This window comes from Falco punctatus (genome assembly GCF_963210335.1).
Source record: "Falco punctatus genome assembly, chromosome: 14".
Taxonomy (NCBI): Eukaryota; Metazoa; Chordata; class Aves; order Falconiformes; family Falconidae; genus Falco; species Falco punctatus.
In genome coordinates this window covers 2,365,213-2,383,152 of record NC_137594.1, presented here as the reverse complement: position 1 = coordinate 2,383,152, position 17,940 = coordinate 2,365,213, and the positions used below count along the sequence as shown (strand labels likewise).

At 41.8% G+C, this 17,940-nt stretch overlaps 1 protein-coding gene across 2 annotated transcripts in view; it reads right to left on the bottom strand.

The window, feature by feature from the left end:
• GALNS (galactosamine (N-acetyl)-6-sulfatase) overlaps positions 1-17,940 on the bottom strand; it is a 48,901-nt gene that overhangs the window by 19,725 nt on the left and 11,236 nt on the right. For both annotated transcript variants that reach the window (XM_080364892.1, XM_080364893.1), the window contains 6 exons: positions 17,495-17,561; positions 17,251-17,378; positions 16,302-16,441; positions 14,984-15,087; positions 8,690-8,826; positions 5,981-6,083 (listed from right to left, as the gene is read on the bottom strand). In XM_080364892.1, the coding sequence (XP_080221018.1) occupies positions 5,981-6,083; positions 8,690-8,826; positions 14,984-15,087; positions 16,302-16,441; positions 17,251-17,378; positions 17,495-17,561 (679 nt within the window). The remainder of the gene's footprint in view (positions 1-5,980; positions 6,084-8,689; positions 8,827-14,983; positions 15,088-16,301; positions 16,442-17,250; positions 17,379-17,494; positions 17,562-17,940) is intronic.

Sequence of the window (17,940 nt, the reverse complement as noted above, 5' to 3'; positions counted from 1 at the left end):
GAGAGGAACTGCCTTCCAGCTCTGCTACCCCAGCAGGCTGCGGAACAGGGCTGATGAGGAAGGGGACTGTCTTCTAGATTATAATTTTAAATCATGTCACCATTTAGGATCGTTTCTTGCCCTTCATTAAACAAACTTTTTTCTTTTTTTCTTTTTTTTTTTTTTTTTTTTTGTTGGTTTTTTTTTTTTTTTTTGGTAAAAGCCTGAGCCGACAACGTGCCTTGTGGACCCAAGAACACTGCAGGCTTTAACAATAAATGCAAATGTGCCAGGTTCCCAGCAGCAGCAAAAGCCTCATCATTCCATAGGCTGCAGAGAAGCTCTCCCCATTTACACCAAGGGACCAGCTTCAGCTCTCTGGCATTGCCAACAAGATGGCAACTTCACCCAGAAATAAAGATACGTTATGTCTGAGAAGAGCAAAGAGGTAGCTATGCCTGCCCTATCCACCAGGATAATAAACCCCAAACCAACTACCACTTCATCTGCTGTTATTTCCTTCAAGCTAGTTATTTGTCAGACTGTTAATGACAGTATGCAGGGGATCAATAGCAAGTTAAAGCACATGCCTAATATTTTACTTTGCACACCATCCACTGTAATTTGCATGTTCACAGGTAACACTGATCAAACAAAGTAGAAAGATCACTCCTTGTGTTTAAGCAAATTCTTGGAGCTTTTTTCCTCAATTACAAAAGCATGAAAGCCAAACCAGAATATCCTATCTGGAGTGGCTCGATGCCTTCTAAGGGAGCCCATAAAAGAGCATCAGATGGCAACCAGAAATAGCTTAGCTCCTGCACCCGGTCTCTTACACAGGCGCAGTATTTTGTACCACTGTGCAGACATGTTTGCTGCAGGACAAATTCCAGCAGTTATTTAAAAAAAAAAAACCAAACCCACATTTCCTGCAGATCAGGTAAACCTTTCAGCGAGCACGTCTTTCTGCCCTTCTCCCCAGCAATCATGTAACCTGGATTGTTTTTCCGTTCCTAAAATCTAGCAGCTATTGGTTGCACAGCTTATGCTTTAATTTCCAGAGCAAATGGACCACAGATGCTATGTCAATATAGACATGAGACAAATACAGCTGGTTGCCAGTTTGGGCTCTCCGCCAAGCGATGGAATCACCACTTGTGTTAACGTAAGCCCTCTGGCAATTCGTCACACTGGCGCTATCCCAGATCCCTCCGACTTGACAAGCGGCTGCAGATTTTGATAGTGGCGCAGCAAATCTGGGGTCTGTCTCCTGGTCATGTCTCCTCATTCCGCCACACAAAACCCAGAGCGGCAGAACTGTATTAATATTGGAAGGAGAAAAGAACAGCAGTTAATTAAAGCCAGGAATGTTGTTTCTCGCTGCTTGCCACAGCATGGGTAAGTGGTTGTTCTCACTCGCCTGGCAATTCCCAGCAAAAGCCTCCCAAACTGGATCTCTGAATGACCAGACACCTGAAAGTGTGACTGCCAAGCTTCAACCCTGTTGAACAAAAATTGCTTCTAATGTGTTAACTGTCTGGAAGAGACCCCAGAAGATGGGCAGATCAGCAAGGCTCCAGCGGCTCTCAAGCAGAAGCGATCAATGGCTAGCTCATATGCTCAGAAGACCACAATCAAATGTCATTATTTGTGAGGTTCTACTTGACTTCACATCCCCCTTGCAGAAAAGGCTTTATCGATCCCTTCACGTAGAGGAGAAGGGCAATCAGACAGACTGCAGCAGGAATAACCCCTTTGGCATTTTACATTAAAACAATAGGGTCTTCTGGCAGGCACCTACACCAATCATTTAAAGACACAGGAGCTCTCATGAAAAACCACTGAAGACTACTAACAAGATACTAAGCTGACAGCAGAAAGGTTGATGTTATCAGCCACTCTCCAACAAACTGAAGGGCGTTTTCCACATTTTTTTTCTTAATTATTTTTTTCCTTTCTTGCACCACTGCTCTTGGAGGGCACAAGAACTATTTTCTGCTGGATAGTCTCTGTGGCAGGCAGAAGGAAATTTCCTTTCTCCTGCCAGCTCATACTCCTGCCTCCTCTACATAGCATTAAATTAGGCAATTCCTGAAGGACTTGCTAACTACTCAGATAAATCCATAGAGAATACTCATTTTTTCCCCCTGCTTTCAGACCTCTCCTGAACAAGGAAGGTGAAATGTACCTCTCCCTTCAACCCAGTGGACAAAATAATTCATAACAATGCAGACTCGGCATGCGTATTTGAGGAATGGGACGCTGTGCACCTGGCATCATGGCTCTGGGCACCAGCAGCAGTAAAACAGAAACGCCAAGTTTGCATGATCTGTCATGCACTTTGCAATCCAGTTCAAATTTGGTAATGAACAAGCATGACTTACAGGTTAAAAGGATGGATGGTGAAAGCAACAAGAACAGCATTTTACAGGAGACTTCCAGTCCTGCGTGTTACACCATACAAGAGAGGGATCTCCCCAGCTTTATCCTTAGTTCTTACTTCCGCTCCAACACACAGCGCATGGCTATTTTTATCACTACTGATTTTTGCTACAAGAAAAAAGCTGGTCAATGATGGCAGGAAAGCTTATGCACTGAGATCCACCAGTCCTAGAGCAACAGGGAGTCAGCCCTTGGGCTGGAGGAAGATCTCTCTCTCCCCACCAAACTATTTACAATTTTTCTACTATTTAAAAATATAAACACATTTTTCAAGCAATGCTTCCTTTCATTTATCTCTGTCCCACTTCTCACGTCTTGAATGTCAGAGATGTCAAACTATGTAAACATGAGCCACCTATATGAAAGGAGATGGAAGCCAGGTAAACAGACCCAAATAAGCATCCTATGCAACCTACAGGACAATGACCCACAGAGTGCTTACACTCACTTGCTTCTGTTGAGTGAGCTTTCCCTTTATGCTTTCAAAAGACTAACCATTCAAGAATGCAAGTTACCAGAGTAATCAAGTTAAGCCAGCAGAAAAGACAGCATCAAGGTATCCTCCAGCACTGAGCAAGATTACGAGACTTTATGACAGGAGTCAGACTAGAAAAAAATTGCTTGAGGGTTAAAAAATAAACAAACAAAAAATAGGAAGAACAGAACAGCACACTTCATCTTTGTGAAAGATGACAAATTTTAATCCCAGGCCATAAGGCAGAGGATGCAGACCAGTAAGGGCATGTTAATGTCATGGGAGTCTAAGATGACTGTAAACCTGTGTACTGCTTGCATGGGATCGTTCCAGTGTAAATATTCCAAGTGCCATATGGAGAGAAGCATTTATATCCCTTTCTGCTTTGCTAGGCTTTGCTTTCCGTAAACTGCGTCTCTCTGGTACATTTTTATTTGTGTATACATATTTTATTACTTAACTAACTTATGCCACAATGAAACACATAGCTTTCCAGGTTAGAGGCCAAAATTGCACACATTCCTTCTAGTTAATCCTGAAAGACCTGGTAGTCCTAAACAGACCCAGGACATGCACCAATTTCATATTCTCCAATATCAACATGAAAACATGGTTCTGGCTGCTTTAATGCTATAATCTCATCTAAAAGTCAAACAAAAACTCACAGAGTGTGCATTAAAAACAGCGCAAGTTTTCTGTATCAATGATTTCCCACACTGTCAATTAAAGGAATTTTGAAAGTGAAAGAAGGTTTGGCTAAAACATGCCATGTATCTGTCAAAATAATGAGATACTCAACTACCCATAAAACAACCCTCTTAAAAATTTGCAGACAGCTGTTTTGACACATCTGGCCAACTTCAGATCTCTTTCAAATGGGTGACATGCCAACCAGATACACTTGTTTATTCCACGTCTGAGTTTGGACCTTCACACAGAGAGAGTATCATATTTGGAAGTTTACTAAGTCATCACACTGGATTCACAGTATGGTAGGAACCCATGCTAAAGATCATACAATTAACAAGGCCTCATTAGCTGAAGTTCTACTGGGATAGCAAATCAAACTTATCGAACGGCAAACCTGCCAACAGTCAGAATTCCTAATGCCGCAGACGTGCTTGTATTTAAATACATTTTTCAAATTAAATTAGCAAACAAATTGGCCTTTTATATTCTGGCAGCGTAACTGTAGTCCAATATCAATACAGCTGGGAAAACCAGTCACTAAAAGAGGCAACTGTATTGTAAGGTGAGATTACGGGTCTCCTAAAACAGGACTCAGAACTGTAGAACTGTCCTGCATTCTGATTTATTTCTATTTTTAAACTTGCAAGGTTTGTAATTAATGGCTTGAGGACATGAGGAGAATTGGAACAAATTTCAGTCTCAGCTTCCTCTGCATGTTGTTAATGGCTAGCCTGTCCACTAATGTGCTCCAATTTTACCCACATCAACCACATGTGATACAAGCTGCAGGAAAGCAAGTGAATTTTTAATAATCTCTCTGATGTACAGTATAATTGCTGACTTTTATCAGACAGTGGTTAAACAAAGACTTAGAAAGAAATAAATATTCCTTAATTGCACAACTGCCATTGCTCACAGTAGGAGAGCCTTTGAAATGAGTAACTGGTCCCCATTATCACAGCTACACACATACTCAGACATGTACAAATAAGTTTAGATCAACGCAGACGTTTATTTATTTCCCAGCTAGGTAGGTAACTGTGTGTATGTGCTTATATGACAATGGAGAGCAAATAACGTGTGACATTATCTTCCACACACGTGGGAAAAGCATGCCTCTAAGCCCATTCATGTACCCATACACACGTACATGCAAGCTCCCAGTGTGTCTCATACAGGGAAAATCCTCCACACCGCGCCTCGTGTGATATATGGGTTTTACTTGCATACTAACCTAGACAGATATGTTATCTCATTTTAGCTGCGTAGAATTAGCATTGAGACAGTGTGCAATGCATTTCTGGAGCCAACCTTCCTCCTCCTTCCTCTGTGTAAAACAGAAACTTTGATTCCTGGAGCATTACAGTCTTAAAAAGACAAATGCACATATTTACAGCCCTGAATGTAAATGACTCCCTTGGAGCTGACGTTTCGTTCTACCCCCAGGACATCCCAATGAAAGAAACCATGCACTTTTATATCGACAAATGTCATCAGCACTTATTTCTGCACCTGTGATGCCTTGAGGACCCACCATAAGTTAAAAAAAAAAAAAAAGACATAAAAAAAAATCATACAAACAATCCCTCCCCAATACCAGCCTGCTGTCAAAATTGCTGAGAGCTGTGCCATAATGCATTTAGTTCATGTCTAAAGGTATAATCAGCAAGGCACATGTGTGAACCTGCCATTCAAGAAATGCCCCAGAGTTTAGTACACAAGTCTGAGGCAAGAAAGATACAAAAGAAGAAAAATAATAGTGCTTAACATCCAATTGTGAGAAGATCAGCCAGGAAATTACAAAAGCTGTGCTTATTTGGCAAATAAAATGTAAAACATCTTATAGTGTGATATGGGCTCACAAAAATGCTGATAATAGATTAAATACATGTACTCTACTGTTTTCAACAACCGCTGTTCTTTCCACTGTGCCGTTCCTATGGCTTTCCTTTTCCCATTCAAGGGGAAAAAAAAGCCAAACCAACAAACCCATCCCTATTCCATTTAAGTAGTTCAGGGCACCAGGTCTTCTGTACTAGAAATTGTAAGATACGTGATCAATTCAGCATCGGACTCCAAACTTTGTAAGGGTACACATGAAAGCTCAGAATTCCACAGGGAAAGAAGCTGAATATTAAGGGGCATTAAGTTCTGATTAAAGGGAGCACCTCTCAGAACAACTTGGACTTTGCTCATTTTCCTTCACTTGTCTCCGATTTCAGTAGAGGGGTGACACCTCTTCACCAGCAGATCTGGTAGCTCTTAAGAGGCTGTGAATAATAGGCTGGTTTGCAAGTGCCCCAGTGACATTCCCCAAATTAAAACTTTGCTTTAAAGGGTTCTTTTTCCCTGGCAGAACCAAGGAGACCAGGGTGCAGGTCAGTGTCCTGTTACCTTGCTGTACTCCTCCCAGGAGTTGCTCCAGGTCCAGTAGTGAGCCTTGTAAAGCCCGATTCTCACCGCCATCATCTCGTTGCCACGATAATAGAATATGGGCCTGAGAAGGAGAGCAGAGCTGCATGAGAAACGCCAACACACTAGGCCCAGGCAGCCACCACCGCAGCAGCCTCGCTGATAAGGGAGACAAACACTTTAATGGTGTCTGACTTCCGATTCGGCTATCAGTCAGAAACAGGCTGCCTCCTAATAGTCTCTACTGCAACGTTTTCAATTAACATTTTTTAAAGTGTTCATCAAGTTGAGAGCTCACACAGCGCAAGAATGAAACATTATACAGCTTGGCTGCCAGTGATTGTTAATCCTTGAACTATCAGACCCTGTTATTTCCTATAGAGCATGCCGATTTAAACACCAAATGCCTCAGAAGTGGCGTGTGTGTGTGTGTGCGCGCACACAAGAGAAAGGGGGATCTGCAGACTCTGTGATGCTTAGTCTCCACTTTACGGCAGCACCAAGCTATGTACCGTTAGTGTCACATGGACAGGAGAGTCTGTCAGGGAGGACACCAGGTGCTGATCTGTTCTGGATGACACCTGAGGAAAACTCTGTATGGAAAAACCTGGCAGCCAGACATGCTTTATTATCTCCTGACTATTTTTTTTTTGCAAAACCTCCCTTGGCACTATCTAAACATACCACTGAAAACTGCAATTTTTTCCCCCGAAGGTTTTCCTAATTAAAAATATAGTTGAGAAATGCACCTCGCTTGAAGCATTTGGTCTGCACCCACATGCACACAATACCCCTTCCTAGGGCATCATTCCTGGCAGTATCCCCCAATAACATGCTACTGTTGTTTGAGGGAAGAGTACAAAATTTTACTGAAACGGACTATCTGCAGGAGAGAAGTTTGATTTGTTGGTGGAGCTCATCACACAGGGACATCAGACTTAGTCAGCTCTTCTTTCCAGTTGTTTCAGGCTGCTGACAGGACGAGATGGTGAATCTGTTTATCACTGTCAGTAGGGTACATACATCTTTGTCTTTCGTTCAGAGATGCCACTCAGCAAAAAATACTCACTCTAGTGATGCCACCTTGAAAAAACAATCCCTAAATGCAAGATAAGATTAAAATATCCATGTCTGAATGACAGGAGTGGCCTTAGATCTCTTCTATTTTAAAATTGCAGCCTCCCCTGCAGGTTCCTTACACAAAGGATGAGCTTTTCTCCTTTGTCACCAGGAACTGTCCGTGAACAAAGGGGAAATGCCACTGCCAGCAGAGCCCACTCCTGCATCCTTAAGGTACCTGAAATGCTGGTGAAATAAAGGCAGCTTGAGAGATCTGCCCAAGTACAGAACCTGATTTAAACCAGTACCATTAAACAAAAGCCCAAAGAAATATGCCTCAAAGTATGCCAGTCTCCTCTTTCCTTGCTGTAAACACTCATTATTTGACAAGCTATTATGTGCCCCTTTGACTGAAGAAGTAGGGGTTAGGCTTCTGCTTTAAAAAAAAAAATCCATCTTTGAAAGAGGATTACAGTACATACTCTAAATTCTTCTATTACTGATTTCTTTTACCCCCATTCGCTTTTTTCCTTTTTAAGATTAAAAGAACACAACAACTTCATCTCCTGGAAAGTTTCTGGGGGACTGTGGAAACTGTGACCTGGTCGTGTTTAGGGGGGAAAAAAAAAAAAAAAGCCATGATGTGCCATGACTGACTGCTATTGTTACACAAACAGCACCAGTTCCAAGGGGTTGGTGACTGCAATGAAGTTATCTTTTAAAACAACAAAGCAGCTTTACAAACTTTCAGAAGTATAGATGGGATAAACTGTTTGAGGAACCTGCAATGCCCCTCATCAGCCACTGGCTGAGCTCTCAGGTAATACTGTAGGCATGCTTTTTGCTTAACAGGCACAAATGCAATTTTACAGAATAAAAGTTCACATCCAACACAGAAAAGAACTCAGGTATGTTTTCCATACACACATTTCTTTGCTATCTCACAGACAAAGAATATGTTTGTATTCAGGTTTCCCAAGCTACCAAATTTCTCATCAAAATCACAACTACAAGACCTCTCTTGACCTCCAGCCCTTCCAATGAGAGCACCAAGGATATCTGCTGTCAGATCTTGGTGCCTGTACCCACAGCTGACAGCACTCCATGCCCATAAAGATCCCAGGTCTTTAACCCAAATCTATTCTTGCAGAAGCATCCACAGAAACAGGACCTTGGGAGGAGATGAGCTTCCAGATCAGCTGCAGCAGTGCAGCTTTTACCTTCAACCTCTTGCGAGCAGGGGCTATAAGGACCCAGCATAGTCTTGGATGTTTTTCCAGTAATAAATAATGTATTCTCCCCTACCCAGGCTACGTTTCTCAGGCTTTTATCTCCCCTATTGCCATATGTTGTTCCAGGGATCCCTGCTAACCCCCTGACATTTTCATCTGTCCCCAGACTCCACTGTATGGCAACATGCCACATGTCAGGAAATCTCACCTCTGCTTGCTCCACTGGAAGAATGAGCACAAAGTGTAAATCTCTGGTGCTACCCCACCTCACTGAGCAGGAGCAAAGAGGCATCAATTCAGTTTATAAAATATTTCTGTAAATCTGATTTAAAAAATAAACCAAAATTTGGCATCACTTCAGTTAGTATGCAAGGGTCGGAGCTCTGGGCTCATAACTAACCTGTCAATTAGCTTGCCCTGCAAGATGGCAGGTAAAAGGTCAATGCCGTCAATCTGTCTGTCACCAGGAGGCTGCAATCCCGCCAGGGAGAGGCTGGTGGTGAACAAATCCATCACGTTGCCCAGCTGATGACTGACCTGAAAAATCAACAGAAACGCATTTGCAAAAAGACCTTCAGTAAAAGCCAAAATGAAACAGGCTGGTTCCACCAAGCAGAAGCATTGGTTCCTGAACCTCCCTCTCAGCTAAACGTCTTTTGAGAATATCTCCCTTTACAGTGCTGTGGTCATCAGCAAACCTCCTATTAAAATAATAAAAGAAAGCAGATGATCCATATTTCTCCACTTCCAGTGAACATTTGCATTTTGATTCATTTTTTCATTTTCCTCTCTTCTCACTTCTCTGTATGTATCCGCTTTACAGGAGCATGTTTTTGCAGAGTTCAACTTAATTTTGCAAATTGCAAGTAATTTGTGGATTGAAAAAACAGCACTTAAACCCAGGGCGGGGGCGCTAAAAAGGGTCCTTGATTTCTAGCCTCTCCAGGTCATCTCTGGAATCCAGAATGCCCTGAGAGATTTCCCAGAAAGCACAGGGATAGATGGATAATAACAAAAAGAGCCCAATGACTTAATCTGCAAACCATTTCCAGAAATACAAGAACTGTAAAGTTGTGGTACTTTTAGTATATATTTTAATAAGGGAGAAAAACATCTGGTTTTGGCGCCAATGGAGATGTGCAAGCTTTTTTTTCCCCTCCCCCCCTGCTTTTTTTCCCCTTTCCTTAATTGGAAGCCATACTTAATCTCTCTGGTCTTAATTATTTATATTTTAAAAACCTAAAAAGTCTGTTCTGACTGATTCTTTCTGCATCTTTGCTCCCCCCCTGCTTGCAGTATGCTGCAGTTACCTGTTGCAGGATGTTTAATTAGCCAGTGACACATTAAATTAAAGCAGATACATTCAAATCAAGAGCAAGACTGTTTTGCACCAGGACACACAAGCACAAGATGCAACATAAAAGAGCCTTTTCAGCCATACCACTTGTTCGGAACAAGAAGCCATCTGATACAAGCCCCCATCTGTAAGTACAGAAGCACTTTCTGACTGAAATCCAAGTCCTAGCAGCAGCCTTGTGAATGGCAGTGTGAACATTACAATGCTGGGACTATCAAAGACTTTTTAGCTCTGAATCCTCTTCCTACTCACAAACAGACTCCCAGCCTGAAAGCTGACACCCATTACTTAAATACGAAAACAAATGATAACGTGATAAATGAATTTTTGTGAGATGCTGACTCTAGAAAAAAAAACTAAAGGGAAAAATGCTATTTTCGCTGGGACACTAAGCCTTTTATTAAGAGACTGGGCTGAAAAAAGTGAATACAAAGGAAGAATTAAGTTAAAAAAAGAAAGAAACTGGAGAAAGCAACATGCAGGGGACTAATTACAAGTTTAACGTTACAATATCACATTATTTGATTATAGTAATTTCAAAATTTAATGGCTTTCATTCATCAAAAGATGTTGGCAGGAACACATGAAGTTAAAGCTGCACGCAAGAATACCTCCGCAACTCTTAAGAAGAAAACAAAGTGCAAAACTCTAAGCACAAGAGGAAGCCTGACCATGGAAATCCTTGCCCAGGAAAGCAGTTGGATCAGTTGACCTAGATCAATAGGTCTTGCAGAAGGTCTCGGGCATTTGAGGTTAAGCCTTATTCACAGGCATTGCTGCAGCAGGCAGCTTGAAAGAGGTCATGCTCAGCCTGTCCTTGTAGGCGGTGACAAACAGAGGTGAGCCCACAAATCCCTCACAAAAAGCAGATGTATACGTCAAGTTCCCTCCCTACATGGAGAAAAGAATGGGGATCTTCTGATACACAGCTGTGGAGAGGGAAACAGAACTGAGCTCTCTGATGGTGTAACCCTGCTCCTTGGTCTCCCCGGGGCCATTCGGCAAAGGTGCACCGCTGGGGAGAACCAAAGCTGGCCACGTCGTCTGTGGGATTAGCTGCGGGACACTGCTGCGTGCTCCTTGGACCGGCCCCTTGCATAGGCTCTTCTCTGGTCTTGTTTGTGCACTCAGAAAGGACGGACACATTAAAAAACAGTATACAAAACCCCAAACCACCAGCTCACTCCTTACAGAGCTGGACAGCTTCATGAGCCACTGGTGTTGGGAACGCTGCACTCCCTCAGTCAAAGGGGATTACAAGCACTCAGCATCTCAGCGAAGATGCTCAGCCCCTTGTAGGCTCATCGGCTGGCTAATTTACCCCGAGCATGCCTTTGGAGAGCTGCAGGGTCAGCAGAACACCATATGCAGAGCTTGGAGTCTAATAAAGAGGAGATCTGGCACACGTCTGCTCCCTGACAACTGCTACGTCAGGAGCAGGCAGGCAAACTGGTTTCTGACACTTTTTGTAATTAGACCTCTCACAATTTATAAGCCAAATCCAAAAGTCACTTTACTTGTTGTCACTGCATTCCCTCGCCTCAATCTTTTGATAACAGGCAGCAAGAGGCAATCGGTGACCTGAGACTTGTGCCTCTAATATCATCTAATTTATACATCGTGTTGTGACAATCCTGTGGGGCCACTATGGTCTTCTTGTACTGGCCCTTATTAACCATAACCAGATGTAGATGACTCTCTTTAATCATCCAATTACGTTTCTGGTCTCAGACAACATTTTTCCGTGAAGCAGAGAAAACTTCTTAAGGAAATTAAATGCCCATGCCACAGCCACTTGGATTTATCTGTGCTCTGCAGCACCACATTGAAGAAGGGGGGAGGGGGGAAAGGTTAATATTTATATAAAAACTTTGAAGTATTTTCAGAGAAAAATAAAAAAATTACCATTTTCTCCTGTCAACAGTGCTCTTTCATTCTAGTTGCCTTTCTCATTTATTTATTTATTTTAAGAAAAGAAAAAGAAAAATCCAGAGAGGGCAACAGCCCAGAGAAAATAAATAATATATAAAAAAGAGCGAGATCAGATATTGCTCGTATCAGTGAGAAACAGCCGGTATTACGCACGTAAGAACGGATTTTTCCCCCCTCCTTCCCCCCCTTCTTTTTAATAAACTCTCAGTATACACATAACGTCTTTAAGAAAATGAAATCCTTTTGCTGTGGGCCACGTTGCTAGAAGAAATAGTCACCACTGCTGTTATCAGTGCTTTCAAGCTTTAACTCTGAATCAAAGGCGACAATTAATAAAGTCGCCCCCGCCAGGAATGGAAAGGAGGAAAGCTAAATATTTGAAACTGGGTGAACAAATGTCAGGGTGTTTTTAAATAAAATCCTTTTACAGTTATCACAGCAAGCAGACCTGATATCCCTGTCTAATTCAATTTCAATTTGCGCCCCATGGGAGATAGTGAAGAAAAGGTTGCAATGCTGTCTTTGGGTTGATATGTTCTTTTCTCCTTCAGGAAGCAGGCACGAGAGAGGAAGGGGAGGAGGGTGAGGGAAGAGAGAAGGAGGATTCAAATACCAACAGAATATGATTTTTTTTTTTTTTTTTTTCCAGCTGGATCCTTCCAGAAGGCAGATGTGATGTGGGGAATGTTGAAATGCTGATTTGTTGTGAATTCACCTGGAAAACGTAGCTGAGGAGGAAACTGCAGAAAGCCTGTTTGTGTGTGAATAAATATTCCTGAGGGGGGACCAGAATTAACTGAATGTTGATGCCAAGAGCAACACACACTCCCGAGGCATTCCTCTCCCCAAAAAAACTGCAAATCAGCCAACTGCACCAATTATCCTAACCTCTATCGATATCCTGCCAAGTGTTCACAATCCTGTCACCTAACTTCTTTTGTTTAAATAAAACGGTACTCCTTTATTTCAGCAAACAAATGTATTCTTTAATAAAAACAACCCCCCCCAACCCTATATATCAATAAGGTCATTAATAAACTGCCAGATCCCATCAGTGGAATAAGCCTTTCACTCAATAACTGGATTTCACTAGCCAGAGACACAAACTCTCTTTTTCTGGCTGTAGTTGTGCTGAAATGGTCACTGACTGTCTGTCCGCTCCTCAAAATGTCTGTGGCTGGAAAGGAACAACCACTGCTCCTGGAGCAACCCCAGTGTAGGAAGGAATTGACCCTTCAGCTTTGTGCTTGGCACTCCTGAGAAGCTTTTCACTTCCACCCTGGTTCAAGGCTCCCAAGCCTTTGTTTCCTTCCACACTTTCGAAAAGAGAGAGCAATGAGGAGTTTGAAGCAGTTTTCCCATGTTTTACAGCTACTTGGACTACACAGGAGTTAGGCTGACTGATTTAAAAACTCATAGTCAAGAAAATGTTGAAGCTACAGACTCTGTAAGATACAGAAAAGAAGCCAAAACTGTACTAGCAAACATGTGTGTCTGTCACTTCATGTCAGTGAAAGAGACAATTATCAATCAATAACTACAGGTGCCCTACAGGCCAACATAGCGTGAGCTGTATTACACAGAAGCAATGCCAAACCTCTCACCTGTAGTCAGTGCTGCTGTGGGTACCAGTGCTGCAGCCTCGATGGCAAGAATACAAGCAGAAAAGACATATAAGTAGCTATCACATATTTATTTATCAGTAGCATCATATGGCAGTCTAACTCAGCAAAGCAGCACATCCTGGGGACAGAGTTCAGAACAGGCTCCTCAAGGTACCAGAGTGGAGTCCAAGAGGACATCTGGGATGTAACACCTGCAGATGCAGACATTTGGCAGGCAGCATCACGAATTGGAGCCCAGGACAGGAAGGTTTTAAAGTTAAGCATGTGCTTAAGTGCCAAGGATGATATCAGCAGTGGTGGAGGAGGGGATTTTCAGGCGCATACGTGCCCCAATAAACCTTAAGCACACTCACCAGCTCACCAAGCATGTGTGGGTTCATGATAGTATAGTTGGAGGTCAGTCCACCCACCTACACAAACACGTTAACTCTGCACAGAAATGGCTGTTAACAGGAATTCAAACAGCAGCTTCAGCCGTGGCAGAAGCAGAAGCCATGCACCACACCAGGCTACTGAGAGTGTTCTGTGCCATGTAAAGCTTCACCGCTGCACTACATGCAAAAGACTACCTGTGAGAGGGGTACCAGCCAGTCACAGTTAGAAAATAAGCAGGCACAGTGATTTCTCTACTCATGTTCTTAATTACCCTGAGTTACTACAATGGAAAGAATTTTTAAATCTCCTATTTACTTGTCCCCACTTATAATGCATGTTTACTTTTAGCACATTATTTTGTTTGGACATGGAAAACAAAACAGTCAGCTTCAGTTTCATGTTCTTGTATGCTAGCCCAAGGCTGTTGTACTTGGCTTGTAAAGGCTTTATGGAAATGTTTAAATTTAAACAAAAAGACTGTTTTCATTTCAAATTAAAAAAATAATAAAACATCCCTAGTAGGTTTTGTGAACTCTTTTAAAAAAAAAATGATGTAACCAAACTACCCTCCTGCCCTCAGCTGCAGATCTAAGGTATCTGATGGCTTCCTCCTAAATGTAAATGATAAATTATCATTATCTTGACTCAATCAAACCATCAAAAGGAATGCAACTTAGAAAAATGTTTTATTTATGAATAGTTTGCAGTCTTAAGCACCGTGCCCAGTTAATGAAGTATCACTTTCTTCAGGGATGAGAGATGCTCACAACGGGGAAGGAATCTGTATTATTTACTGTGAACCCTGCCTGCAGAAGAATTGATTGCATCCTTCTTTAATGAGAACTGGGACAAGAGAGGCTGGTAGTGCCACTGGAGGATTATTTTGAAGTGATCATATCTGTACAGGCAGGAAAGAGCAACAGTCTGGTATCTAAACCTCCCCCCAAGTGGAACTTTTATCAAACACCAAAGTGAGAGCCCTGAGGGTCAAATCACTTGATACTTCAGGGCACGGAGAGTGTGTGTGGGCAAAACACTCCTTTAAACTGGGGCACACATTAGCAATGTGTCTTTATACTTCAGTTTGTTCAAATACATAACCCACTAAAAATACCATGGTCGAAAAGAGTGAAGGGTTTAAATAGAGCAGGAAGACAAAAAGACCAGACTGCCTGGCGCTCACAGAAGTGTTGATCCTAGACACTCTAGATGCAAATTCACAATAATGAACAAGAATGGCATTGTTCTCTTGGGGCAGCATTCAGCTCCTTTTTCAGACAAGCATCTGGACTGACATGCTGGGCATGTTAAAAGTCCGAACTGAAGCTCACTGAACCCAGCAAGAACAACTCCATTCACTTCAGTCCACTTAGACTGATCAGAATTGTTACAAGCAGACACTCACCCCTCCTGCAGGTATATGTCCAGGCCACCAAGCAATAGCTGGCTCTCTCATGCCACCTTCAAAGGTGGTTTGTTTGCCACACAGAAAAGGACCATTGCTTCCTCCTAGAGAGACAAAAAAAGCCATAAAACCCCACAACATGCAACACTGTATTTCAAAGGGACACTGTCAACTAGGAAATGTTTAGGCTAGTTTTAAGTTTTTTCATTTCTGCATGAATGTTTCTTCAAATAAGATGTCCAGGGTTGTTTTGGGTTGGGCTTTGTTTGTTTGGGGTTTTTTTTTTTGTTTGTTTGTTCCGTTGGATTTTTTTAAAATATCTGTTTGTGATGAAATTGTAGGAGTGTCTTTTCAGCACAGAGAGAAAGTGACAGTTAAACACAACTTGCTATCAACAAAACAAAGAAAAAAACCCCCAAACAACATACAAACAAACAGAAAGTACTTTGCTAGCATTTTCCTTCCCTCTAAAGATGTTAACTGCTGTTCGTAACTAAAGGAAATCTGACGCTTTCAGGCAGAAATAGTATCTTTTTTTCATAATCCTTTTAAAGTACCAGAGCAGTATTAGATGCAGATACAAGAGTGAGAAAAATAATTGTGCATTCCCTGGATGTTCACTCTCAGAGATAGGAAGTGCTTTGCAGAAATGCCTGGGTTTTTAACCCAACCTTGTAGCTAAGCTTGCTGAGGAAAAACAGGGAGGTCTTGTGACTGATTCCAGGTTACACAAAGTCAAACACAGCGGTTCAGCTGAAATCAGAACTCAGGATACTCCCTGCTCTGTGGTCCAATAACCACGAGACAACCTACCTCCACATAGAAGAGAGTGGGTTATAAAATCAATTTGCAATGACTCTGAGAGAAACAATCATTTAAACAAAAGAAAACTTGCGAAGTAACAAAAATATTTTTTCTTCTTGACATTTTTGATGAGAGCTAAAGAAGGAGGGACTCTTGAACTCTGTAATTATTCAGAAAGCTCAAATATGCATTTGGTAGATGGATATTGTGCCTGGTCCTAAATAAATAAAAAAATATTAATCCCCTGACAGCGGAGCACCATGTAGAAATGCACACAGGTGAACAACCACACCGGGTTAGGCCAAAAGTCCACTTAAACAAGGATAACTCCTCCAAAAGTGACCAGAAGTAATGAACATAAGCTAACTCTAAACATAAACGCTCTGCATTTTGAGGTTTCTCCTAACTGCATAAAGGAAAACCACAGGTACATGTCTCTTCCCCACCCCCCCAAGACAGATATTCAAGCCCTGATTTCACAGCCCCAGCCCAGGTTTATTTATCTGAGACTCACCTTGTTTAGGAGCTGAAATGAGAGCAGCCCCATTATCAGAGGTGAAAAACACAAAAGTGTTTTCACTGATACCCAGTTTCTGAAGATGTTTTAGGATTTTTCCAATGCTATCATCAATTTCTCGCACAGCATCCCCATATCTGAGGCAAAAGTAGATGCAAAACATTAAAGGCAGCAAAAGAGGAAAAGTGTCACACAGCATAATGCACTACAATCAGCCACAATGTTCAGCAGGCATAATTTATACCTGTGCTGCAGAAATACTGCTCTTATGCATCAGGTCCTGCAACAGAGTTTTCCACTGTCACTGCAAAACCCGCGTCTCTTACCTGAAGAGAGCAACCTCTCTTGGGTATTAAGAGTCAGAATTCATTCAGACGCAAGCCACTCTTGGACAGAGACCAGCAACTGATACAAATCTAGCTGTAAAGTTCTCAAACATAGGCAAAGCCACTTTGCCATCGACTTGAAACTTAGAACATAGCTTTGCTTATGGATGCTGGTTTGAAACTGCACTCTCAGAAGCAAGGCTCACAATAACTACAGAGCTCTTGCCACCTGTAAATTACAGTTTTCATGCATGCTTTTCTACTTGCTGTTCTGATTTATAGGCTTTTAAAACAGGCACTAATCATACAAAAGCCTTCCAAAAAATCATCTGTGCCACATACAGCACTTCATTACTCACACAACTGGCAAAGGAGCTTAGACTCCCCCCTCCCACCCCATTTTAGTCACATGATCTTTATTTCAGATTATAGTAAAATCATCAAAAGAACAATCCAAGAAAAGTCCTCACTAATGTATTTCAGCACACGTATACACTTTTGAGAAATTATCTATATGCGCAGATCTAGAAAACAATGCTTAGGGTTTCTGTTTCTGCAGCATGAGGTATTAATTAAAAAAAAAATCCAACAAAACCAATACCCACAAAACCAAGACTTACAGTCCTCTCTGACTAGTGCCCAGGAACTGTTTGGAGGCATAAACAGGAGCATGGGTAGCATCGATTGCCCAGTATAAAAAAAATGGCTGCTGGCTGGCCTGCTGCTTGCTAATAAAATCGAGAGCTTCCTGTAAACAGCAATAAAAATGAATTTAACAGAATCATCCTCTGCCATATAAATCTCTCCAAAAAAAAAGAAGCATGAAGTCACTGTGGCTTAGAAACCAGTATTAAAATACAGTACCTGCAGGTAGATCTGGGTCAAGTTGGCTTCACCTGTCTTCAGATCAATTTTGAAATCTTCATAATATCTTAAGATAAAATGAATCAGAGAGGAGAAAAAAAAACCCCAATCATAAGGAATATACAACATAAAAAGGCTTCCCCCCTCCCCTTTACTCACTGTGTAAGTAGGTGACAAAGAGGTCACAGTTGCTACCCAGCAAACTCTCTTCAGATATTAAAAAGTATGTCACCATATTATTTCTTACAAGAGAAAGCAGTGAAACAGCTAGATCTAAATTAATGACAACTGCAAGTTTTGGACAAACCTGAGCCACTGACCTTTCATTGTTAAGCTAGCAGAACAGGGGTAGTATGCTTAAAGATCTCATGTTGCTACTCCTTCAATAGAGAGCTGTTCAAAATGCAAATTTTCAGAAGTACAAAACAACTTCCAGCAACACAGAG